The sequence below is a fragment of the Limulus polyphemus genome, unplaced genomic scaffold (assembly GCF_000517525.1).
Source record: "Limulus polyphemus unplaced genomic scaffold, Limulus_polyphemus-2.1.2 Scaffold6617, whole genome shotgun sequence".
NCBI lineage: Eukaryota > Metazoa > Arthropoda > Merostomata > Xiphosura > Limulidae > Limulus > Limulus polyphemus.
In genome coordinates, this window is record NW_013672227.1 from 1 (window position 1) to 26,952 (window position 26,952).

General features: G+C 37.8%; 1 protein-coding gene across 1 annotated transcript; it reads right to left on the reverse strand.

The window, feature by feature from the left end:
• Positions 1 to 804: 804 nt before the first annotated feature.
• On the reverse strand, positions 805 to 26,952 carry LOC106473909 (39S ribosomal protein L22, mitochondrial-like; the record flags this gene model as incomplete). Its single annotated transcript, XM_013934599.2, has 5 exons — positions 26,908 to 26,952; positions 24,295 to 24,533; positions 16,401 to 16,466; positions 7,657 to 7,734; positions 805 to 909 (listed from the first exon to the last, which is right to left on the reverse strand). Coding segments are annotated over exons 1-5 (507 nt in total), but the record flags the coding sequence as incomplete, so codon positions are not given.

Here is a 26,952-nt window from a genome sequence, read left to right on the forward strand (position 1 = left end):
TGATGGAAAGTGTGACAATAGTTAAAATATTGTAGAAATGAGTGACTTCACAAAGTGACTGACTAGTGATGGAAAGTGTGACAATAGTTAAAATATTGTAGAAATGAGTGACTTCACAAAGTGAATAACTACTGATGGAAAGTGTGACAATCATTAGAATCTGCTGAAATGAGTGACTTCACAAAGTGAATAACTGCTGATGGAAAGTGTGACAATAGTTAAAATATTATAGAAATGAGTGACTTCACAAAGTGAATAAGTGCTGGTGGAAAGTGTAACAATCATTAGAATCTGCTGAAATTAGTGACTTCACAAAGTGACTGACTAGTGATGGAAAGTGTGACAATAGTTAAAATATTGTAGAAATGAGTGACTTCACAAAGTAAATAACTGCTGGTGGAAAGTCTGACAATCATTAGAATCTGTTGAAATGAGTGACTTCACAAAGTGACTGACTAGTGATGGAAAGTGTGACAATAGTTAAAATATTGTAGAAATGAGTGACTTCACAAAGTAAATAACTGCTGGTGGAAAGTCTGACAATCATTAGAATCTGTTGAAATGAGTGACTTCACAAAGTGACTGACTGTTGGTGGAAAGTGACAATTTTTAGACTATACAAAAAATGTGAGACTTAAATCACAAACTATGATAACTAACCCTAGTTAGACTAAAGCAAAAGATGCAAATAAAATGCTAACTTAACTTTGTTTTATTTAAGTCTTCACATTATAATCAGACATCCTAATAATATATACATGTATAGGTTTGTTGAGGATTCACAAATCAGCTAAAAAACCATACAATTATATTTAGTTGAAAAACAATTTTCAACTCACCAACCCATAAATTAGATTTATATTCAACATTATGTTCTTTCACAGCAAGCTCTTGAGCTTCTTTCAAAACCTGAAGAATGAAAGAAGAACATAAAAAATCTACTAGTAGTTTAACATAAATTTATACTATATGAGCTACTACTTTGTCTCTGTTCATACTGAAACAAAACGAAACTTCAGTTAGAACTATTATCTCAATTTTTTGTTATTAAAGAATTGGTAAGTTGGATTGTAAAAATTATTTCTCTTTCTGCTAAAATGTTTTCAACATTTATTTATTGCTTTTTTTTTTCTTATTCTTTTAAACAGCTTCATACTAGATTAGTTCTGTTTATAGTTTTGAATGATGTTTTGTTTTGTATTCTCATAACTATCCAGCTTTCTTAACCTAATATTAAGCCTTGTAATAAAATGATACAAGTTTACATTATAAGCATTTTCTGTACTAACCACTGTAAAGTAACCAGTAATTTACTAAGGTTTTCAACACTTTCAAGTGTTACGAAGCTTAATATATGAATCTAGACCTAAGATAAATATCCTAATCTGGCAGAACCTCATGAGATACAATTGAAATTACAGTCAAACATTTTGATAACAGCAAGGGTTGCAAACTGATCAAACAATGCATTCTAATCTTTACTCGATTAATTTTTAGTTCTCATCCATGTAGGTAGCTTGCTTTGATAAGAAGTCAGAATTGATTTTGTCAGTACAGTGGCATGTGTACCATTAAGAGACGTTAACATCTAACATTTTCATACCAGAGTAAAAACACTTTACTAAATGTTTGTGGAATAACAGGAGTGTACACAACAGTTACAATTTTATATTTTGAAATTAAAATGAATTTCTACAACGTATTTACCACTGAAATATAATAAGCCATTCCTTGTTGAGTTGTTCTCATGGTGTCAACATAGATGTAACTGAAGTTCTTAATGTTAGAAAATTCAATGTGAAGCCCAGTATACTGTCTACAATTTGGAAGAAAAAGTCTGATGTTTTGAAAATGTATGAAAACAACAAAATTGAGCCCCATCACAAATGTTTCCAGTTCTCAGCAGTGAACAATGTTGAGCAAGTATTGTTAAAATGGATTACCAACACACATTTGATGAATATTCCGATCAGCGGGCTCATTCTTCAAGTAAAAGCTAGAGAACTGGGACAAAATTTGAATAAACCAAACTTCAGAGCCAGCAAAGGTGGGCTGGAAAGATTCAAGTCTCGACACAACATCACCTTTAAATCGGTGTGTGGTGATGCTGCTGCTGTCAGCAATGATATGGTTGATGACTGGGTGTCAACATCATTACCAGCGCTAGTCGATGGCTATTCCCCAAGAGATATGTTTAAAGCTGATTAAATTGGATTATTTTTTCATTTGATGCCTGATAAAACTTTTACATTTAAAAATGAAGTCTGTTCATGAGGAAAATAAAAGCAAAGAAATAATCACGGTGATGCTGTGTGCAAATATGGATGGATTGGAAAAGCTAACACCACTCATCATAGGGAGATCAAAGAAGCCTCTGTGTTTCAAGAATGTGAACTCTCTACCTGTCAATTAACAGAAAAGTATGGATGGATAGCAATTTATTCAGTGATTGGATACAACAAGAAGAGAAGAAATTCGAATGTCAGAAAAAGTCCTCATTTTTGTCGACAATTACCCAGCTCACACAGCCATAGACAACCTAAAGTTAATAAAACTCAAGTTTCTCCCACCGAATACCACACCCAAACAATTTCAAGAGCTTTTACAAAAAATGCTGGTGTCTCTCAATTCTGAAGAAAATCTACCAACAATCAACATCAAAGACACAATAGTTATGCTACATTCATCGTGGCAGAAAGTTACCAAGTCGACCATTGTCAACTGCTTCCATAAAGCATCAATTGCCCATGCGTAAAATACCAATAGTCTCAGTATGGAAGTATAGGTTGATGTCAGTGTTGAAAACGATAATCCCATTAAAATTCTAATGAGATTCCCAATGAAGATGTCGGCTATCTCTGGGAAAGCCTGTCTTGATGCCTCGAGTTACCTGAGATATCATTTTTGGACTTTGTGGGTGTAGATGATGAAACTGAAGTCTGCGAGTCGCCATCTGATGATGACATTATTACTTCCATACTGGAACAACAAAACGATAAGCCAGATGAAGATGCTCCATTATTCTCTATCATTGCTGAAGAAGTGTCTTCAATGTCACTAACCGTGGATTGCTTAGTAAAGCTACACAGTTACCTCCAGTCTTGTGAAAGTGTTCAAACAACCATTTTTATATAAATGTCGCAGATTGAAGACATGATGTTTTCTATGCTGTGTTCAGGTTGCTGTCAAACCAAGATTATGGACGTTATTATGTAAGATTTTACCTTTTCAAGTACATTGACATAATTCTGTCTCAATGCATTGATGATGTAAATAATCCTCTTTAGTTGAAAATAAAAAGAATGAAGCTTAATTTTTGTGTTACATGTATTTTTGCAGGATGTGTGAGAAAAAATAACATTGCATTTTAATTATGGAAGCCACATTTGTTTTTTATGAAAGTGCCCTCTAGTGGCCAATCAGTTATAATGAACTCCTGCTATAATGAATTATTTTGCTGGGTTCCTTAGTTTTGTTATAGTGAGATTCAATTGTAGTTTGTTTTGTTTTGCTGTTAAGCACAAAGCTACACAATGGGTTATCTGTGCTATCCCCACAGTGAGTATCAAAACCCAGTTCTTAGCAGTATAAAAGTTATAATTTTCCTACACTGAAAATTTATTTCCGATACGTACTCACCCCTTTAACACATATAGCTATTCTCGTTCAGTGCTGCCCTCTATATGCAAAAAGTTTTTTGCATACCACAAGCCTTGAAACTCCCACCTACTCCATGATCAATGTGGTTCACTGCATCTTCACATGTAACTTCATCTTCATCATGCAACAATCCTCCATTAATAGGAGTGCAACACAGCTTCCTGATGCATGTGGCTACCTCTATTTGATTCTACCTAACCATCACCTCGAAATTAGGCAGAAAACAAGCACCAGTTTGAAGAAGGGAGGAGTGGTGGGAAGTGTGAGTACATGTCAAAAATAAATTTTAAGTGTAGGAAAATTATAACTTCTGATACAGTATCTTATCTACGCTTACATGTATAGCTAGAATCCCAGTTTGATTAGGTAGAGGGACCAGTGTGAGGGATATAGATAAACATCCTTCGAAAGTGTCCAAAGAACACCCATGAGGTGTGAACTCGCATTGGAAGAGGAACACATGTGGGAGACCGCACCACTTCTGCACCAGGTATACTCTTCACTCTGTGTGGTAATAGGTGTAGCATACACAGACAGAAACTGGAAGGAAAACATCCAAAAAAGGAAAGAAAACTAAGCAGGTGCAAACCGAAATCTCACAAATTACCAGAATCTCCATTCTGGATAAGAATGAATGAATGATTCCAACCCATAGACAGGAAGGTGGAGAAAGCTAAAATGGGTGTGTCCCATAGTGTAGAACGGCTAGGGCACATCAGACCATATTTGGCCAGTCAACTCCAGTCCAAAATCAGGTAGAATTGAGTATACATCATCTGACCTGTGGTAGGAGGAAAGTCCACATCGTCTTCACCTCAAGTTGAGTAGGATAGAAGGAGACAATTTTCATACACATCTACAAAACAAGGCACATGTGCACACACCCACAACCAATTATCTGGGAACTCAACATCTGAACGATAATAGGAAGGCATGTGTCAATGTGGTGGTTCTCTTCAAATCCAAAACCATTCAGCCTGGTTCCACTCAGCACCAACATCAGCCTCAGGTAATGAACCCCCAGAGGTGGAATGCGAAAGGGACAAAATTTGTCCCGGGTAACATCATCCTCTGAATAGAACCACACAAAAGCTAGGGCACACGTACACACAATATCAACCTCCTGGACCTACCTCACGGAGGTAGAATGCATGTTGAAAAGATGTGCAACATCACTCTTCTAATAGGACTTCACAGAAGCTGGAGTGCAGCTTTAACCTCCAGGATCCATTACACGGAAGTGGTTTGCTTACGTAACATATGTTCAACCTCACCCTCCAGATAGGATTGCAAAGAAGCAGGAGCACATCATCAAACCCCGGGACCCACCACCCAGAGGTGGAGAACATGCGGCAAAACCCAAGACTGAGGTAGGATGAGGAATCACGACCAACACAAATGAGGATTTAGGTTGATTGGTCCAGCTCTAATCCAAAACCACACACTGGGAACTGACATCCAGGTGATGGTAGGATGAAGTATCCAAATTGGAGAGGTGAACTGCAGTGTGACGGATCTAGTCAAAAGCAACATCGTCCTACTGATAGTACCACACAGAAGCTTGAGAGCAATGCCAACCTCTGGGTCCCACTGCACGGAAGTGGATTGCCTTTGTAAATATATGCAGCTTCACCCTCTGAATGAACCGCACAGAAGCTGGGCACATCATCAATCTCTGGGATCCACCACACGGAGGTACAACGTATTTGATTTGAGAATCAATGCCATCTACACCAGCATAACACCGCCACCCTACTCTCTACTGAATGTAGGTGATCACATTCAGGAGATTGAATAGCTATATGTGTGAGTGGAGGTATGATACCATATCCCGAACCTCAAACATACTGCAGAGCCACTGATGGGCAGACTAATAAAGATAACATAAAGCAGTAGGTTGTTCCTCATCCTGATTGGTGCTACAAGACATGTGAATAATAGCCCACTGGTCTCTGAAGTCTTGAGTGCTATGCAAGTACTTGCACATAAAGGCATCGTTAGACACCTGAGGGCATCACCCTATAATAAAGTACAAGTGCAAAAAGTTGTATTTTGTCTAGGACAATCACAGAAGTATATGTAAGATGAGAGTGTCCCAACTGAACAAATCCATTCAAACATGGAGTCTCATATTATAAGGAAATTGTGTTTATTTATTATTATTACTATTCTTTGAATCAAATGAATCCACAGCCCTATACATCTCTATAATTCTTAAAATGAGTGTTGGGCCTTATAGGAATATCTGGGTTACCATCCATAACAGAGGTGTGAAGCCAAGTTTTACTTATGCAGAAAGCAGAGAATAATTCACCTGCTAGCAATTGCATTTGGATTAAAGAATCACAACCAGGGGCAATATACTATAACTAGAATTAATTCATCCACATTCAGGCTTACAGAATATCCACTGTACTCAGGATGACAAAGACATTCCATAATGGTGAATATTGGCAAAATGTAACCCAAAATTCACTTTTAAGATGTACTGGAACATTCTAGTAAACAAGAAATATCAATTGCACAAGTCAATCTGTTAAAGTAGCCATAGCAATATCTGAAGAGCATGATTCATTAAAGTATAAACAACCTTTTCTAGGATCCTCCAAAATATTTAGTATATACAAAATAACAAATAGCCCTGACAGGACAGAAAAGGCATTCTTCTGAAAAAAAAAATAAATCTAAATTAGTCAGGTTAGGTAACAAAACCAGTTAAAAACAGTAGTAACCTTCTCTTGCAGCCCAAATATGGGGGTAGGAAGACAGAATCAGGAAAAAATAAAGCAGAAATATCAGAACGTAGTTCACCCAATGTCAGTAACAAAAACAAATATGATCAAGCAACAAGTTGCAATAGAGAAACAAATCAAAAAATGCCATTCCAGCCATTTTGATCAATGGTTCGAAATCCCGAGTTGTAGAAGAGGAAAGGCTCGAAAGAAGTATTTGAATAATGGAGATAAAAGGAACTATTGGCTTCTTTGACATCTAAAGGCAGTAAATAAGGCAGCTCTGTAGCCAACTGTGGAAGAAGTTAATAAGTCACGGTTATGAAACACAAAAAAATAAGCAAGTTGCTAAGGAATTGAAGATAAACATGACATATAATTAAAGAATGGGCTAACAACACTGATAAATAGTCAGAGAAGAGCATCTGCAAGAATGAGCTAACACTAGAGTCACAGTCAAAGAAAATCCTTCTGTAACAAAGGATTGAACAATAACTAGCCATGAAGTCATACTTTATTGTGAAAAATGAACGTTCAAGATCGTTGTAGATGATGATTCCACTAAGACTGGCTCCCCATGGGATTGTTGTAGAAGATGATTCCGCTAAGACTGGCTCCCCATGGGAATGTTGTAGAAGATGATTCCACTAAGACTGGCTCCCCATGGGAAAGTTAACCTAATAAGGGAAACCATGGTTCAGCAGGTGAAGTGGAGCAAAAAGAAGAATCTGGCATTTTGAGTAACCGATCTTGACCAGAACTCAAGGCAGAATGGAATGTATACAGAAATTGAAATAAAAGTTGATGAATGTAATAATATATCAACCATGGTATATCTGTTATATCCAGTGCTAACTAAGCCTTTCACCCAATACCAGGGCTCATCTGGCTGCCTAGACTACAGCAGACATAGCAGTGGTCTAAACAATTACTTGAATAAGAAATATTTCAGTGTGAAGTAGACTACGTTGGTGAACTATAATTCTTATATTTTATCTAAGTTGTTACACTCCCAGAATTGGGTTTATGATTTTCATACACACCAAATTACTTACTTTAATACCCCAAATTGTTTGTTACTACTATTAATTTTTTTTTTCTTCAAGTAACTATACTCATCAGAAAAACTGAAAATCCAGTAAGCTAGTATTTCTGATCCCAGAGTAGGTCAACTGACAACAGTCTCAATGGGAAAAGACTAAAATACACTTCATGTAAATATAATTATACAATTAATTCATCCTCTTTCTAATGTTGTTCTCACCTCTTTAACTATTTGAGCTCCCTTTTTGGAAACAAATGACAGCTGTTTAATAGCCTCTTCAACTGACATTCCTCTGATCTGAAAAACAACACAAGAAACTTCCATTCAGAAAGATTTGATTAATACATGAGTAATATCATACTATTTTAATTTTAAAATAAGAAGTGCTCGGGTTATAGGGTTTATTAATTTCTAATCAGTTTAAATGATTTTTTTAACTCTATCAGATTAGATGCATCGATCAATGCACCTTTTGTTTGGTTCGTTTTATTGGTTTTCAAATAAACTACTGAATGAAACTTTGTTTTCTATATATAATGTAGCTTTTGCAAACAAGATCTTGTCTTTATATGTGATAGTCGTTTGAGTTCATAACTTTAAAATTTGAGAAGGATATGTTTTAAGAAACAAGGAAAAATGGTTTACTTTGTTGTAGATTTTAATTACTGATTTTTATGTGGTATAAATGAAAAAATTGTCAAGAAACTATATAAAGAGAGCTTAAACAACTGGTATGAATATGGAAACATTTAGTCTACAACTTGCTTTTCAGTAAAAATAAATCATTATATAAAATTAACAAATATAAAAAATGTTTATTCAGTTGAATACACACCCTGCTTAATTACAATAATATAATGATAAGCTAACCAATGTTCAAATTATGTATATTAGTTTAATCCCTTCACTGAGGCTACAGTATTTATTCCTAGTGTAGAACATTTTTTTGTAATTTTGTTATAACATTACAGTTTTTGCTAAATATTTTCAAATCCACAAAAACAGATTGTTAATGATTTCATGATAGATGTTAAGATTTTCTTACACTGAAAATGTATTTCTGATAGGTACTTACCTGCTCTCATACAAAGGCTATCTGGATCGTTGACTGTCCTCTAATCATTGCCAAAATAATTTTAGTAATCAGCACACCAGTCTTTATACCCCACCAGTTTCGTGCCAGTTCTGAACCTGTACATGTCATGTGACAACTCTCCACCAATAGTATTGCACCACCTATAATGCTGCAACAAGCTCCTCCCACTATTCCCACTCAATCCTTACTTTCAAGAACTGGCAGGTACTAGAATAAAAACACCAGTTTTGGTGGGGAAGAAGTGTGTGAGGGAAGGTAAGCACCTATTGAAAACACATTTCAGTGTAAGAAAATGTTAACTTCCGAAACAGACTTACTTCCACATTGCAAAGGTGGAGGTCCGGTGTAGGCACACAAAGAACAAACTAAGCAGAAAGTTACCGCCCACGATGAATGGGTGTGCTCGGAGATGAAAATGAAGCAGACCTGTGGGGCACTACACTACTTCTGGAACAGGTATGCTCTTTGCCCAGAAATTAGAAAATTAACATAAAATGGGCAGAAAAGGTAATGTTTGCACAACTGTAAGAGCATTAAGAAGGTGCAAGCTGTATCAACATCTAAAGAGATAAAAAAAAAATGTAATAACAATAGGTAGCTAGGGCATGTGGACTGTGTTATTGACACCCCAATCATACGTAAACAAAGTGCCATACGTCAAGCAGCCAGAATTACAAAAAAAAAGTGAGCAAACGGTCTTAACCAGACAAACTCCCAAAACCACCATGGGAGCAAGATGTACGACAAACCAAACCTGGCATTAAATGGTCTTGCCATTGCCTCGATTCGACCATAAAAACAGGGAAAGCTGTAACCATTATTATCGGCAAAATCATAACCATAAATGCAGGGTAGTGAAATCCTATATCTAGAGTTATGAGGAGGACAAGCAGCATTAGCCCAACTGTAGGATCAGAACACAGACGAAGTCTCTCAAACCAAACCACAGAAGCAAGAAAGAATTAAAAGGAAATACAACAGTAGGGAACCAGCTTCACCCTCTTCTCCTGAGTGGATAAAAAAACATAATTACAGTAACACTCAGGAAAAAGCTTCCATGGTCTATCATCCCAGCAATTGGTAACTGTGAGTGGTAAGGATTTCCATGTTTCACTTAAAGAAAAAAAAGGGGAAGAAGGCGGTGGTACAGGAGACGGTGCAATAGATGACCGTGTTTACCTATTTTGAAAAGCAGACCAAACCCAATTAAGGAATCAAGGAGTCAACAGGGATGGACAGAAATCTCCTGCTGCTTTACTCATGAAGTCTATAAGTAACAATTCACTAAAGATATAATTATAATACATAGATATACACATACATCACCAGAAAAGTGCCCATGGTATATCAGAAACACCCCATTTCAACTGTGAGCATTAGATAGTTACTGCATTTAGAGTGGGTTTGAGACAAAGCATACCTGACCATGCAACACTCACCACTAGGTGGGATCCATAAAGCAACTTAGGGAAGTTGAAAAAAAAACATAAAAAAAAAAGAAATGAGCAGACTTACTCCAGTTAAAGTCAAATGGACGTGTGCAGAATCACCACGGGAGGAAGATAATATCCACCAGAGGAAACAACAGCCAGATTGTGCAGATAATGAGCGATGAAGGTATTAGGAGTTGTCCACATAGTAAGACATGGTAATGTGATGAATTTGATGTTAAGAGACATTGTGGAGATGGTGATGTTCCATGGACAAGTCCAAATACACCATCCTGGTGAGTTGACAAACCCAACCAGTGAGAGTTACTGGAGAAAGATTGCAAGGAACAGAAGGGTCCTAAGGAATAAATAGGGTGGAATATGAACCTCGAAAGGAGGCAGTTCAAGTCGCTTAATACCTCAAGGATCACACCGGACAAAGACGCATATCTTGATTGGAACAGGAGTACAGGCGGGTAATAGAAGGTAAGGAATTGGGTGAGAAAGACACACCACCTTCCCAGGACATATATGTATTAAACAGGAAAAACCGGTCATGGTAGAGGATCCCACAAGATGAATGGTAAAGGGTGTGAGAAACATTTAATGACATAAATCTTGGAACAATGGCATCAACAGGCAAGGAGAAGAAGGAAATAGGTCTTAAGGGATAGATGGTACAAGGAACACGTAGCAATTGGTTTATAGAGAGAGAATGAGAAAGGACATAAAAGACTATATTAAGATCCCAATGCAGTACAACAAAGGGATGTGGAGGATGAACAAAATGGAAGGAAAAGCAGAGAAGTAATAGAGGAGGACAAAACGTTACAGAACCATGAAAAATGGAAGGTGTTTGATAGGGCCACTTGATAACTGAACACAGTCGAAATGGAAAAGCCCTAGTCACACAACCAAGTGATGAATTGGGAAAGCTGAAGAACAGAAGGATGGGAGGGACAGAAGCCACACCAAAGAGACCAAGATTGGAAGGAAAACAAATGTCATTGGTAGACAGACAAGGAAGAAGGTCTGATGGTTTGGGAAAGGAAAGACGCTATACGAGGAGTAAGTCCCTGAGCTGAGGAGAGGGACCGGATGAAAGCTAGGCGTGAAGACAGAGTCCGGTGACATTGGGATGAACTACATCCAATCAAGGTTGATGGAATAGAGATTAAAACAGAGGTAAGGGCAGGGGACATTGCACAAGTAAAGGCCAAAGTAGAGGGAACCAAAACTGTGCAAACCAATATGAAGCAACCAGCAGGACGAGACAAAGAGTGGTCCAATCCTGAATGAATGCATCTACACTCAGAGCTAATAGGTATGGAATGGGAGATCGAAATGAAGAAAGTTTCGTGTTCTAGTGTGTGGCAAAGGCATCAATAAGCAGTGTTCCCAGTTGAGAACACACCCACTGAAAAACCTGTGGATGAAGGGACCACTCTCTGGGGAGAACCTATTTGGGATGAGATAAATGATCAGCAACCAGATTCATGGCTCCAATAACATGGCAAGCTAATACCACCATATTGTGATCATAGGCCCAGAAAAGAAGAGGATCAAGAGTCTGAAAAAACAGAGATCTAGATTTAGTTCCACCTTGCTTGGTGATGCAGTTGACTGCAATGGAATTGTTGGAGTGGACCATAACCACCTGGTCCTGCAGGAGTGGCAGGAAATGGGTCAAAGGCCAAAGGATTGCCAAAAGCTCAAGAATATTGATGTGGAGTGCAGACTGCTCTACAGACTGATTTTGGATGAGGGGAGAATGGAAACTCACACCATGATCTGATCCCTGTTGAGCTACCAAGCTAGGTCTGCCCTGATCACAGAAGGAAGAGTAACAGGATGGTCCAAGGAATCCAGAGAGAAGTTCTACTGATCAAGAAGTGTCCACTGAAGTGAACATATATGAACCTGACCCATGGGAATGAGAGCTTACAAGAAAGCCCACATCCCCAAAAGAAATAGAACCTCTCAAGTCATGAAAGAAGGAGAGGTAAGGACCTTTGTGACTGCCCATTCCTTATCCCAAGATGAAGAGAAAAAGGCCAGGCCCAACTGAGGTGTTAATTGAAGAAAACCTCAAAATGAACCAGATACGGAGTGGGGGTAAGAACAGACTTCTCCAATTTGATCAGAAAACTCACCCGTGCTGCTTCCTGTAGAAGGAAATATGTGATTCACTGATTGTGAATGGTGCTAGGCAAGCAGGAGTCATGATCCATATAATGATGAGTGAGTGAAGGTGATGAGCAAATGAGTGAACAAATCAACAAAACACATATGGAGCTGAAGAGAGACCGAAGAGCAGTGCCCTGAACTGGAACACTCGACCCTCATGGAGGAACCGAAGAAAACAATGAGACTCTGGAACAATGGAAGTGTGAAAATAGCCATCTGTTATGTCAAATTTGGTCACCCAGAGTCTCAGGGAAAACAACCACCAAAGTGAGAAATAGGACTTCATGGTGAAGCAAGGAGACTCCAGAAAGGAATTCAGCCAGGACAAATCTATTTGGAGGCCATAAAGAGATGGGAATAAAAACCTGGATGAGTGGGAACCACCTGCTCGATAGCTTTCTTGTGTAAGAGGTCTTGAATAGCCTTGGAAAGAAAAATGAGAGAGGAAAGATCCCAAGAAGGAGGAGGAAAGAGAATGGGGTATGGGGACTGGAACAGAAAGAAGAAACCTTCCGACAGAACCTGTAGAAGTTACAGATCTGTTGTGAAGTGCCAACACATGGTTGAGAAGTGGAGCAATCTGGCTCCCATTGAGCAGGGAACCTCTGACATGTCATTGATAAAGCTTGTATCCGTCCAAATGAGCTTGGGTAAAACAAGGATAAGGATGGGAATGCCTTGAGGAAGGTAAAGGATGGAGTGAGGAAGGAGGAAAGGAAGGAACCAGCATAGGTGAATCCTGAGAGATAAGAGGAGGACGAGACAAACGTGTGGCTAGGGAGGAAAAGGAGGAATGCAACCTAGCTACATCAATCTGTGATTCTATGGAATCTGAATTACCCCAAAGACAGAATTATGTGGAAAAAGGGCCTCTGTGAGATATTATAGGGAGAAAAGGGGGAGACAAACACCTTTCAGTAAAGAATTCTTCCCTAAAAAGTCTCAACAGCAAAGCAGCCAGGTATTGAGGGAAAGGGCAGAGGCCAATAAATGAGCCATGGTGGCCCAAAGGAGAGTCATGAGCTCTTCTGAAAAGACATCAGGAGATTGATGAAAGGCCTCAGACTTTAATTGGAGGGAGGAATGGTAGTGTAAATCTGAAATCAGGGAAAGGCAAATCCTAGAAAATTGCTTATGATTAAAGTGGACTGAATCCCTAGGATTCAAGCCCCACAGAGGAAGGAGAGGATCTAAACATTGAAAATCCAAAAAGAGATCTGAGGCACAATGATAAGCCAAGGCATATTGATTCAACAATATGAAGTATGGCTGACTGTAGTTGGTTAGAAAATCTCTGAGAAAGAACATGAATGGCGAGAGGAGGAAAAACAATAATCAGAAGGTGGACTTTCACCCAATAAAGCAGGGAAGGAATCATAGGGTATAGGGGAAACACCTAAAACATGACATACCTGATTTACAAGTTGTAGGAAGGGAGTGGAAGGTAAAATGTCCTGAACAGGTGACAGATTAAAAAAGGAGGGTGCTATAAAAATAGTCCAAATTTTTCTTCCTCATGATGGTAGACTTCCTAAGAAATGTGGTCATGTGGATGAGAAGAAGAAGAAATCGCCAGCTGAATGTAACACCCTAACTCCCTGTTAACCAAGGCTTGAATTTCCTCAGCAGATAAAGTCAATCCTGTGTTCTGGGAAGTCATGCCACATGCGTTGTCAACTATGGCAGGAATATCATTCCACCACATTAATTCTCAAATTCATATTAAAAACATACAATTTGAAATCAAGAGTTTAGTTAAATGCAAAATTGTAGAAACCATCAGAAACAACTGAACACAAATGCAAAATTAAAAAACTTGTGAGATTAAACTTTGACTTAAAAGGAAACAAAGCACAGTCAAAAACTGTAATCACACTCGGGAAAAATCAGAAGTACATTTATCAGTACAGGAAAATTATAACTTCCAATACCATACATCACCTCTTCTCACATAAGTATCTACAATCTCACATTGAATAGGTGGAGGGACTAGTGTGAGGGAAAGAAAGAAGCATTCTTCAAAAGTGTCCAAAGGACACTCCCCAAAAGGAGATCTTCAAAGTTGAAGATCATATGTGTCAGACCACACCACTTCTGAACCTATGGAAAGATGTCGCATATATGGGCAGAAAAATGGAGGAGCACATCCAAATGAGAGAGAACTATGGCACATGGGTGATCCAAACCATATGTAATTTATTAAAGTAATGACACTCAATCCCAGAAAACAAAAAAGTTGGTAAAGTTAAAAGATGCACCTCTAGGTGTAGAGTGGCTAGGGTATGACTGACTGTACATGTCAAATCAAATGCATCCAAAGCTCATGACGCATGGAACCAACATCCACATGGGGGTAGGATGAGTATCATATTATTGGTAGGTCAACTACAATCCAAAACCTAGCCACCGGGTACCGACATATAAGTGAGGGTAGGAAAGAGGATCATACTGATGGCGAGTCAACTACAATCAAAAACCCAGCCAACTGATAGGGGTAGGAAAGAGAATCATACCATCTTCACTTCAAGTTCATAAGACCAGAGGGAATCTCATACCCCCAGGTTCATGAACTGGCACATGTTATTATTTTATAAAAATAGGAGAAATTGAATGATCGATCCGGGAACCCGACATCCAGCAAAGAAAAGATGTCTGTGTAATATAAACCATCTCACTCAAATATATAATGACAGGAATTGTCCCAAGTGCAGCAACATCCATGGAACAATAATCATTGAGGGATAGTGAAAGGGGAAGAACCATAGTAATCTGGAAGTACTTCCACTGTGACCCACTACAAGGATGGAGTAACAAGAGAACAAGGGAATAGAGACATCTGTAATACATGTGTGAGGACTTATGTTGATTGGTTCAACTACAAATCCAAAACCAAGCTGCTGGAAACTGATATCCACAATAGGGTAAGATGAGGGATCCCAATCAAAGGGGTGAACTGCAATTTTGACAGCTCACTCCCATGTTACATAGTGGAGGATACCTTGTCATTTACACCAGCAGAACACCACAACCCTACTCTCAATTGAATGGATTTATAATCATTTACATACATATTTGTATTTAATTATCACATGATCACAAGAGGATGCCTCGACGGTCCACCACCTCAGCAGCTTGAAATTGGTAAGGACTCTCAAACTCCACTACAAGAAAAGGGAAAGAAAGTATGGTGGAAAGCCCAGAGAAATGACAATACCCAAGACAGCGCAATAAATGACCATGAAACCCTATTTTGAAAAGCAGACCATACTGATTTATTTAATGCAAAGCACGGCAGGGATGGACAAATTTTAAGAAATAAACAAAACATCACATACCTGAGAAATAATGTCTATTAGGCATAGCTGATTCCAAAAGTGGGACATAGGAAGACACGGCAAAATTCGGTGGGGGAAAAAGGCTATCAAAATCCTCGTCAGCCTGAACAGGCTTGGCATGTTCAGGAGAAAGTGGGACAAGTTTAAAAGAAGAAGGTTGACCCATATAACGATCAGTTTCTCAGCAGATAATCACAGATAAATCCAATGATGGGTCTCCCCCAACTGCAGCATGTGAAATAATGCTAGTGGGAGGTATGATACACAAAATGGTAACATTAACCTCAAAATTCATAGTTGAAATATAAATAAAAAAAATTTGTTTGATGTAAAAAAAATCGAGAGTGAGAGAAAAAAAAAGACTGGGAAATTAAGTGAACTAAAAAATTATTCCACATAGTATAAAAAACAATTAATGAAGAAAGTTCACTTCGGAAATTAAATTAATAAAACTCACGAATGCGATTCATATGAACAGCACCAAAAACAAAAAACGTCTTGACACAAGAATTGCCAAATCAGAAGCAATAATTCGGTAGAATTGAATAGAGGGAGTCACATGCGTAAAGAGAGTGTGTCGTGCTCTTATTGGTAGAGTGTTGTCGCATGATGCACTGATGCAAGATGTACTGGAATTAGTCAATTCCAAATGGGTGGAAGTTGCAAGACCTGTGGCATGAGCAATTTTTTTGCATATAGAGGGCAGCACTGAATGAGAATAAGTGAATTTATGGTAAAATTCATACATTTAATGAGATATACCACAGGCACTAGAGCACAATGCAGTAAAAAGCCTAGGAAATGAATGTATTGAGTAAGTCTTTGCAGCAGTAAATAGCACAGAATTACTTTTCATTCTTTAATTTTAATGAAAAATAAAAAAGGATATCAATGTACTTAAACTGAGATACTCACCATTGTTGCCACATACCACATTTTATCAGGGGAATATTTTATCTGATTTCGATAATGACAAACAAACTGTAAAAAAAAAAAAAGGCAATTAATCAATACATTGATTTCTTCATACTGTTTGCTTAATGCCTGAACATAAAACTCTAGCTTGATTATATCAAAACAACTTAATAACTCATAAAATGATAGGAAAATTATGATACCTAAAAATCATTTCCAGATATAATTTTAATAACAAACTATTTTAAGTTGTTTTCATGGAACATAATTAATTATCTGTAATATTTTATAGCAGTTTCAAGCACTGCCTTTTAAGAAAACAAGAGGATAAAGGAGTAATTAAAAACATTAATTCTTAATGCTAATGTATTACTGTGGTCAAATTTTCACACTTCCTGCTGAAAATGATATAAAATTAAGTTTTGAAGTCCTATCAAATCCCATCAAACTAATCTTGTAAAACAGCATTCTGTACATGTCAAACAGTGTGATAAATAATTGTACAATGTTATCTACAGGATACGTAGCACTAATGCTAATCATGTAAAACAGCATTCTCTGCTACACCTACAAGTTAAACAGTTTGATAAATAACTGTACAGTGTTAGCTACAAGACATGTAATGCCAAAACTAATCATGTAAAACAGCATTCTGCGCTACTCCTATGTGTAAAACAGTTTGATAAATAATTCTACAGTGCTATCTACAGAATATGTAACACCAAAACTAATCATGTAAAACAGCATTCTCCGAAACTAGTCTGGCTCACAGACACACACCCAATGAAAGAATAGATCATTCCAAGCTTTTACTTGTTGTTAAACAAATCTATTCAATTATGTACCAGCTGCCTAGTGTCGGCTAACAATACGAAGAATTATATTGTGGCGGAATGCTACAAGTTCTTCAAATACTTAGAGAATGATAGGTTTCTTTTTGTGAGTGTAAAAACACTGAAATATACAATTTTGAATCTTGTACTATAATTGTACATGCCATCTGATTTATCTATATATAGTTAATTAAATAATATCTTATTTAGAGAACTTAGGGAAATAAAACAGCTGTACATCTCCCAAGTATTTCCTTCATTATGATCATGGTTTAACCAATAAAGACATCATCAGGTTCAGACTGAAATAGCTTGTAAACAGGTGTATGTGTGTGTGTGTTTAAGCAAAGAACTGGAAAGAACCTTGAAATTCATCCTGAAGGAAGTGAGGAGGAGCTTAATTTAATTTGTTTGTTTAGAACTTTGTCTGGATTAATTTTTATACTTCTATTCATTTCTAAAATTCCCATGTTACTTAGTTTTTTACATTTTTCACAGACATGTAAGATACTGGTATTTACTTTTGCATAAAGCATGATGCAACAGTTAAGGAATGTTATAATTTTCCTATATTGAAAATGTATTTCTGAAAGGTACTTCCCTCTCAAAAATAGCTATTCTCGTTGGAGATGGCTTGAATGAGTAATGAAGAAAAACTTTAATATAAGTTTCACATAACAACAAATGTACAATGTTTCGACAAGGTTTTGTCATCATCAGGTACAAGTTGTTTACACTGACACAGATATATATATATATACAGTATTGAACAAAAAAGTCACATGACCAGAACTGATGATAAAAAGCCATGGATGATAAAAAGGGAGTCAACATGGCTGTACAGTGCAGATTTAGAGTTAAAGAATACCTGGCCAGGTACAGAGCGGGATTCATGTAAGGGCTGTATGAAGGATGGGCCCCTGATATAAAATAAAGCATTAAAAGAGACCTACCCAGTTTTAGAGTCACACCAAAGTTTGAAGAACAGCCACAGGTGGAAGGCGAAAACCCGAGGAATCTGAATATGATGTAAATAATGAGAGATGTTAGTGGTGGTCCACATGCCTGATTGCAGGATTTCCTCCAACAGCTGACGAAGATGAGAAGCGAGAGAAAAGGTGAGGTGTTGGATTTGATGAGAAGTTACTCTGAACAAATTCTGGTGAGACAAGGAGGAATAAGCCAACTGTATCAGACGATGAACCCAATTGGTGAGGGTAGAAGGTGACAGATCTCTAGATGAAGAAGACTGCCATGAGGTAAAAGGTTGGGAATGTGAACCATGGAAGAAAGCCATGTGGGCAACATAACAATGAAGGGCATGCACCAGACTTATAAGTTTCTCCAGATCAGGATGACAGTAGAAATGAGAAATAGAGGGAAGGAAAATATGGAAAAGGAGGAGTACCCTCTCAAGCCACTGAGGTTTTTGGGAGGAAGGAACGATCCAGATAAATGAGAAGATAAATATGGTGGTAAAGTTTGCGTGTAACACTGATGGCAAATTAGTCAGACCATCAATGACCACAGGCCAAGAGAAGGAAATACACTTTAAGGATAAGGTGAAACACAGAACACAAGGAAAGAGGTTCGAATGGAGGTAAAGTAAGAGAATGGAGGATCACATAAATATCCCAGTCCAGAAGAGTAAGTCATTGGGGAGGAAGACGAATCTGGAAGGAACGGATTAACATGGTAAGGAAGGGTAAATCAAAGACTCTCTATGGTAATGGGAAAGACAGAAAGTAAGGAACAATGCTGCCCGATAACCTGAAATTAAGGAGACCAAAGACCCCTGGTCAAAAAGCCACATGAGAAACTCGGAGACACCAGCCACAGTAGGTCGAGCAGCTGGAAATCCCCAAGCATGGGACCATGTGTGAAAGACTTTCCACTTCCGTTGATATGCTTCCACAGAAGAAGGATGTATGGATTGAGCCAAATGGAAAGCTACATGATCAGAGAAACAAGATCTCCCTGCCAAAGTGTAAAGATGGAGGACATGAACATCGAGATGTAGAACTGGTGACTGGCGCTGATGAACAAGGTCGGGGAATAAGGGAGGTGGTACGGGAGAGAATAAATGGAGTTGGTGCAAAGAAGGAAACCACAATTGAGCTGGCCAATAGGGAGCTATTAGAAGGACCTAGCACAGAGTGGCATGGATAAGGGAAACCATCCATTGAAGCAATCAGATAGGAGATTAAACATATTGGAATTTGTGTGACCAATCTTGGCTGAAGTCATCAATAACTAAAACCTGAGGATGAGGTACAAGGATCAAAAGAAGGGTAACTTGTGATTCAGGATGGTGGTAAATGCATCGATGTGAGGAAATCCCACTGATTGCAAAGCCACCGAAAAACGAGAGGATGAAGGGACCACTCTGTCGAATAAATTTTGTCAGGGCATGAAATATAATCTGCCACTAGACATGACACGCAATTAAATGGATGTGGTGTGCATAGGCCCAATAGAATGAGATCCAATGTACAAAAACAGAGGGATCTTGACCGGGTGCCACCTTGGTGATTTATATATGCCACCACCATCAAATTGTCAGAATAAATCATCAATAGACAATGTTTGGTTAGAGGGAGGAAATGATCCAAAGCCCGACAGAGGGCTAAAAGCTCTAGGATATAGATATGGAATGACTGTTCATCTACAGAACAATGACCCAATGCTTCACGGTGATTGACCCATGCACCCAGCCCTGAAGGGATGTTCCATAAACAAATGTAAATCTGGATGAGGAGGAGGAAGTGGGACTAACCCAATGTGTGTGTCTTGTCAAACCACCAAATCAGATCATCTGCTAGGGAAGGAGGAAGTGTAACAGGACCATCCAATGGACCCAGAGCAAGGTTCCATTGCTTGTGCAGAGTCCACTGTAGGAAATGCATGTGTGCACGACCTAGGGTTTCATAGAAGACCACATCCCCAAAAGCAATAGAACCTCACATGCAGAAAGTGAGGGAGCAGGGAGGGCATGACAATTTCAAAGAATGAAGTCAGAGAGGAGAAGGTTGGGCACAACTGAGGTGAGTGTTGACACTCAAATATACAAGGTATTGGGTAGGATTAATTTGATTAACCAGCCCACCTGAGCAGCCACTTGAAGGAGCTGACGAGTATAACTGACTGACTCCCTGTCAGAATGGGACAGAAGAAGCCAGTCGTCTACGTAATAATGGAAATGCAGCCCCAGGGCATGAAAATGATGAGCAAAAGCCCTTACCACCCGACAGAAAACATAAGGTGCAGAAGCAAGCCTGAAGGGTAGAGCGCAAAACTGGTACACCACGCCATGGTGGACAAGACCATGTTAAGACAGGAATGTGCAGGTAAGCATTGTCAACATTTATCTTAGTCATCCATAAACCTGGAGAAAATGCCTACCGGAGGGTGAGATTGGACTCCTTGGTGAAACGTGTGAGGTGAATGATGCATTTGAGGTGGTACAAATCTATGACAGGAACAACAAATAGACAGAAGTAATACCTTGGTGAATGATGGGTAACAGATTCAATAATCTATTGAGTGAGGAGGTCCTGCACTGCCTCTGATTGACACTGACAAACAACAGGATCCCAAGATGAATGGAATGAAATTGGTAAAGGGGACAAGGGAGATATGACAAGAAATTAGATCTTGAATCCTTCCGACAAAACTTGAAGAACCCAAACATCACTGATGATGAAAGGCCACAAGTCCAGTTCCCACTGGACCAGAATCCACCAGAACTGTTGGCAAAATATTGTGCATTATCGAGAAAAATGACGAACTGTGGCACATCGAGAAAGAGAGATGGGCAAGGGTTGGGAAGGAGAAGGACGGGAAATTGGAACTGGTGCCACACTTTGCTCCAAATTAGACAAACAGGTTACCAGATGGGGAAGGGTAGACTGTTGTTGGATGATGCCACCTGAGATTCCAAGGACTCTGGGACCATATCAAAGATGAAACGCCATAAAAATGGAGACATACATAAATCTCAAAGATAAGGTGCAGGTAAACAGGTCCTTGATAAGACAGCATCCCAACCTAGAATGTCCCAACAACAGAGAAACCACGTATCTAAAGCCAGAGCTAAAGATGACAAATGAGTCAACATGGAGGTAAGGAGGGAGAGGATGTCCCCAGAAAACCCCTCAGGTTTTCTGCAAAAAGCCCCAGGCAGGAGATAAATCGTGGAAGATACTCAAAAGAATCGTTAGGGTAAAACGTAGGTGGGAAAATTGGGCATGGGTTAAACTAATAGGGAATTCAGGGCCTGCCCCCCAAACAGGTAAAACAGAAAGAAAGGCACATGGTCGAGATAAGGACAGTCTGCACAATAATAAGCAAGGGCAGACTAATCCAAAGCCCGTGGAGGACAAGGCATGCTAATGCTGTTGTGTAACTGAGAGGCAAATTGTTCAGCTGAGACCCGAATGTCAAGGGATGGGGGAAAAACCAAATACAGTTGGGAAGAATGTTCATGCAGTAAGGAAAGATATGGGACATAAGAAATAGGAGCAAGGGATAAAACATCACATACCTGAAAAATAAAGTCAGAAAAACCATGGAATCCTGAACTGAATCCTCAGGAGGGTTATGGGAAGGTTCAGCAAATTCAGGAGGTGAATACAGGAAATAAAAGTCCTCATCAGCCTGCACAGGTTCAAGAGGAAGTGGGGCAATGTCCGGAAATAGAGGTTGACCCCTCTAAAGTTCAGTATTCCTGTGAATAAATTGGGCATGGGTTAAACTAACAGGGAATTCAAGGCCAGCCCCAAATGGGTAAAACAGAACCCAACAGTTGCTGGTCGAGATAAGGACAGTCTGTATGATGATAAGCGAGGGCAGACTGATTCAAAACCTATGGGGGATGAGGCATGCTAATGCTGTCATGTAACTGAGAGGCAAATTATTTAGCATAGACCCAAATGTTCATGCAGTAAAGAAAGACATGGGTCATAAGAAATAGAAGCGAGGGATAAAACATCACAAACCTGAGAAATAAAATCTGAAAAACTGTGAAAGGTCAACCTGAATCGTCACGAAAGGTATGGAAAGGCACGGCAAATTCAGGAGGTGGAAACAGGTGATCAAAGTCCTTGTCAGCCTGCACGTTTTAACAGGAATAGGGGCAATGTCTGGATATAGAGGTTGACCCATATAATGTTCAATCTCCCTGTGAGTAAATGTCGAAAAATCTCCCATCAGGTCGCCTGCACCTGAAGCCTGTGATAAAGTGCCTGTCAAAATTGAGACACCTAAAGTGGTGACATTGACTTCAGAATTCAATAGTCGACAACATCAAATGTATTAAATAAAGGCTACTATAATCAGATAGAATTAATGGAATGCTCAAGAAAACTGGATATATTAAAAAATTATAACCACTTTGAGAAATAACTATAGATCAAACTGAAAGCAAGACAAAAAAGAAAAATGTCAGAGTACAAGTGCTGCCAAATGATAAGTGATAGTTCAGTAGAGGTGCATAGAGGGAGTTACATGCATCACCTGAGTGTACTGTGTTCCTATTGATGGATATGTGATGCATGAGACACACGTTGGAATCACTTGATTCCAAAAGGGAGGAGCAGAAGGCTTGTGGCATGTGTAAAGAAAAAGTTTGCATATGAATGAGAATAGCTAATCTTGTGAGTGGAGGGTAGTACTGTATTGGAATTTGCCTATTTCCAGCTTCTTGAATGTTCTTTAATTCTTCTTTCTATCGGACGGCCTGTCTGACCTACATATAAACTATTGCAGTCATGACATGTTAATTGGTAAGCACCATTTTTTATTTTGTCTCTGTGTATAGAATTGTTTAGTGTATTATACATTCTGTGAAAAGCTTTCCAATTTACCTGATGTTGCTTTTACTGGCAAAAAAAAAGTCTAAATAAATGAAATATTTGTGAAACATACAATCGTTTCTGTTTTTTTCAATTCTATAATTATGGCATTTCACCAAGTAGCAACAGTTTCAAATATAAATTAACATTTTCTTTCTCTAAGATTACTACTATATCTATATAATAAACTATTTGTACTTTTTCACACATCTGACTTACTTATGCTTATAATGCACAATGACAATAGTTTACCAGTTCATATCTATAAATCATTAGATCTCTCTATACATACATTTTTCAAGTTTATTTTGGTAAATAAACTTTAGTTTTTTAATCTTGAGATTCTTCTGTTAGTTATTAATGATCTCTAGGATACCCATACATCTGTATAACAAATCTAGCGTAACAGACCTGCTGATTTAAAGAGGTATAATAAATCCAGTGTAACAGACCTGCTGGTTTAAACGGGTATAACAAATCCAGTGTAACAGACCTGCTGGTTTAAATGGGTATAACAAATCCAGTGTAACAGACCTGCTGATTTAAAAAGGTATAAACAATCCAGTGTAACAGACATGATGGTTTAAACAGGTATAACAAATTCAGTATAACACACCTGATGGTTTAAACAGGTATAAATCATCCAGTGTAACAGACCTGCTGATTTAAACAGGTATAAACGATCCAGTGTAACAGACCTGCTGATTTAAACAGGTATCAGTGATCCAGTAAACGTATAACAAAAGTGACTTTGCATCTATTTAAAGACCTTTCTTCTGACAGAAAATACAGGAATAAAAATTACAATAAATGTTGAGAACAGCACATTAAAACCATCTCCATTTTAAATATTAATTATTACAAAGTTGAAAAGCAGTTATTTCAAATATATATTTCTACACTGAAAATATATATTTCATTACAGTGGAAAAAACCCATAAATCTTTAAGTGAAAAAAAACAGAGATTTTAATGGCTCACATTTGTTTACAGCAAGAAGCATACATGAATTGAAATTAAACTGAAAAAGAAAAATTTGGAAAAAGAAAAAAAAATAAGTTGTGTATATATGAGGCTGGCAACTGATAATATATAATAATGTAAACATGAGTTATGTTTGTGCTTTTCAGCAACAATTTTAGGAAAAAAACAACAAAGCAATCTTCTCATTTAAAAAACCAAAGAACTGGTATTCAATACTTGAACTTACTGCTGGCCTTCTTTCTTCTCCAGGGGCTTGTGGAGGAAAAACTTCATCATTTTTCTTAGGCCACTTTTTGGCTCCTGGAATATGTTTTGTCCAACATACTGATCCTACATGAAAATTTGAAGATTGCTGAGCTCCTTGCCATAATGATGGGAATAGAATGTTAGTAAGCGTTACTTGTTGATAGCATCTTGATCTAACTTGTCCCAATTGCCTCAGTGTTTGACACATAATCTTGATGGCTGAAAAACGAAAAATTAGTTCAATACAAAATTTGTTGAATCTGCTATCAAAATCCTAGAAACAAAGTTCAATTTCAGACTCAAAGAACACGACTTATAAGAGTCCAGAAATGTTCTAGAAATCGAGTTCTATTTAGCACATCTCTATGTATGATGAAAATGGGAGAAAATACTAGGTGGTACAATGAAATTTTTAGATGCCATGGCAACATGGCACTCAAGATTTGTCAAGGCCTGACCTAGTCCAGAGCATTAATCTACATCTCCCATGCTAGTTTATACATTTTGAGCAACAGAACTATGTAGTGTTCAGATAATTTGATAGAACTGCAGACAGAAAATAACAGTTGCCCATTATAAGATAATAACAATGTTTTTATGGTGGTACATAAATTAATAATAATATGCCAATGACTTTGCCATCTGGAGCACATCACGTGATCTGCTCACCACTGTGTCTAGAGTCCAAGATGCATTAAATCAATTAGTTAAATGGTGTAACAAATGGAGAGTACTTCTCAACCAAATCAAAACACAGGCAATAGCATTTCACAGAAAAATAGGAAGACGATACAAGAAAATCAGAAAACTCAAAACCCACAATATACAACAACACAATCACCTTTAAGACTACCACCACATTTTTAAGTATCACATTAAATTCCCACCTATCATAGACCACTCACTATAACAAATTAATTCTGAGACCTAAAAGATTTTTAAATCCAAATTCCTGCCATGAATTTAATTTGATTTGAATCCATGGACCCACTAGCAATATGGCGCAATTCGACAATAACCCTATAAGTAGTTCAGAAACCTACATCTCTTCTGTACCACTTATCATGTTTCTTTGTCAATTTTCTTTCTTGTACTGACTGTCAGGTTTAGTAAACAATATTTTAGCACAAAACGAGACTACAAGTAGATGCTAAAGCCCCAGAGTTGCAACAATTATTAATAGCACTATTGTAGTTGGCCCTAGTACTGGTATTTAATAGTTTCATACCTGGGAACTTTTTGATTCAGCTGGCTCTCAGACCCTTGATAAATGATCCCACCCCTTACTATTTTGATCATTTTTAAACAAAGGCAAATGTAAAGCATTTTTTGTAATCATTACAGCTCTGATATCTTACATTCAGCTACTGATGCCTGTTGGATTCATTAGCTGTTATTCTGTAACTTGTAAATGAATGCAAAGAGCCATTTCAGACCTATTTATCAACTCAACACAGTACCTGATCAGGTACAACAAATGTTTTTGATATATATCATATGACTCAACCCAACTCAAAACAACAACTGATCAAAGGGCACATTCCAAATTCAACAATACTAATCAGCATTGGAGCAACTATGACATCAATGTTTCTTTTTTGGAATTAAGCATAAAGCTACACAACAGGCTATCTGTGCTCTGCCCACCACGGGTATCGAAAGCCAATTTCTAGCAGTATAAGTCTGCAGATATACCTCTGTACCACTGGGGGCCATGACATCAATAAGGGTTCAACACTAACTGTAAATCTGGAATGCATAGTTCATAGTTTAATATGATGGACATTACGCAAAAGTTTTCAGAATAACTGGAATTCACACAACACTGGGATATAAATGCAGTAAAATAAAATCTCTGTAAAAACACAAAACCAAAATTATTTTATTTAGCAATGTTTTGAGCAACTGCTCTTTGTCAAATGTAATTCATTTTCATATTAAGTGTGAGGAAGAAATGGAAGAAAAAATAATTGTTTTCCTACTTAAACAGTTTTACAGAGATTCTATTTTAAAAGAACAAAAGTTGTTGCATGCACATTTACAGTAAACTGTGAGTCCTCTACCACAGGTGTCACATCCTTCGAACTAAGTAATTCAGAGAAACTGCCATATTGCATTTTTCAATATCAATGCTCCTATGGATCATTCAGTGTGTTCAGCTAACGTTGAATCAACATCGGAAATTAATCATCACAAAACTGACTTTAGTTTAGGTGCATGGTATGCCAAGGCTGATTTAGCGCCGGAACAATTTTACAGTTAAAAACAAAACAAATACTCAGTACTCAGCAAGCAGTTCCACGGAGTTTGAGCCGTGGTACTTCTACTAGTGATGGTGGTAACTTTAAATTAAAGTTCTGGCCAAGAGTCCCCAAGAATTTATTAAAATTTAAAGATTAAATTATTTAAAGTTTAATAAAATCTCTGAGACTATTGGACAGATCTGGAATGTTTTTGGGTATATGTAATTCCCAGTACCAGTGCAATAAGACTAGGGTTGATATAATGTATTATAATTTAAACAAAAAACATAAACTAAAATCATTTCGAAATACCTTAAACATATTAGTCGATAAAAATAGAAAAAACTTACAGGATATCGAAGCGACCATCTTGTTTTTAACTGATAGCTCCCTCT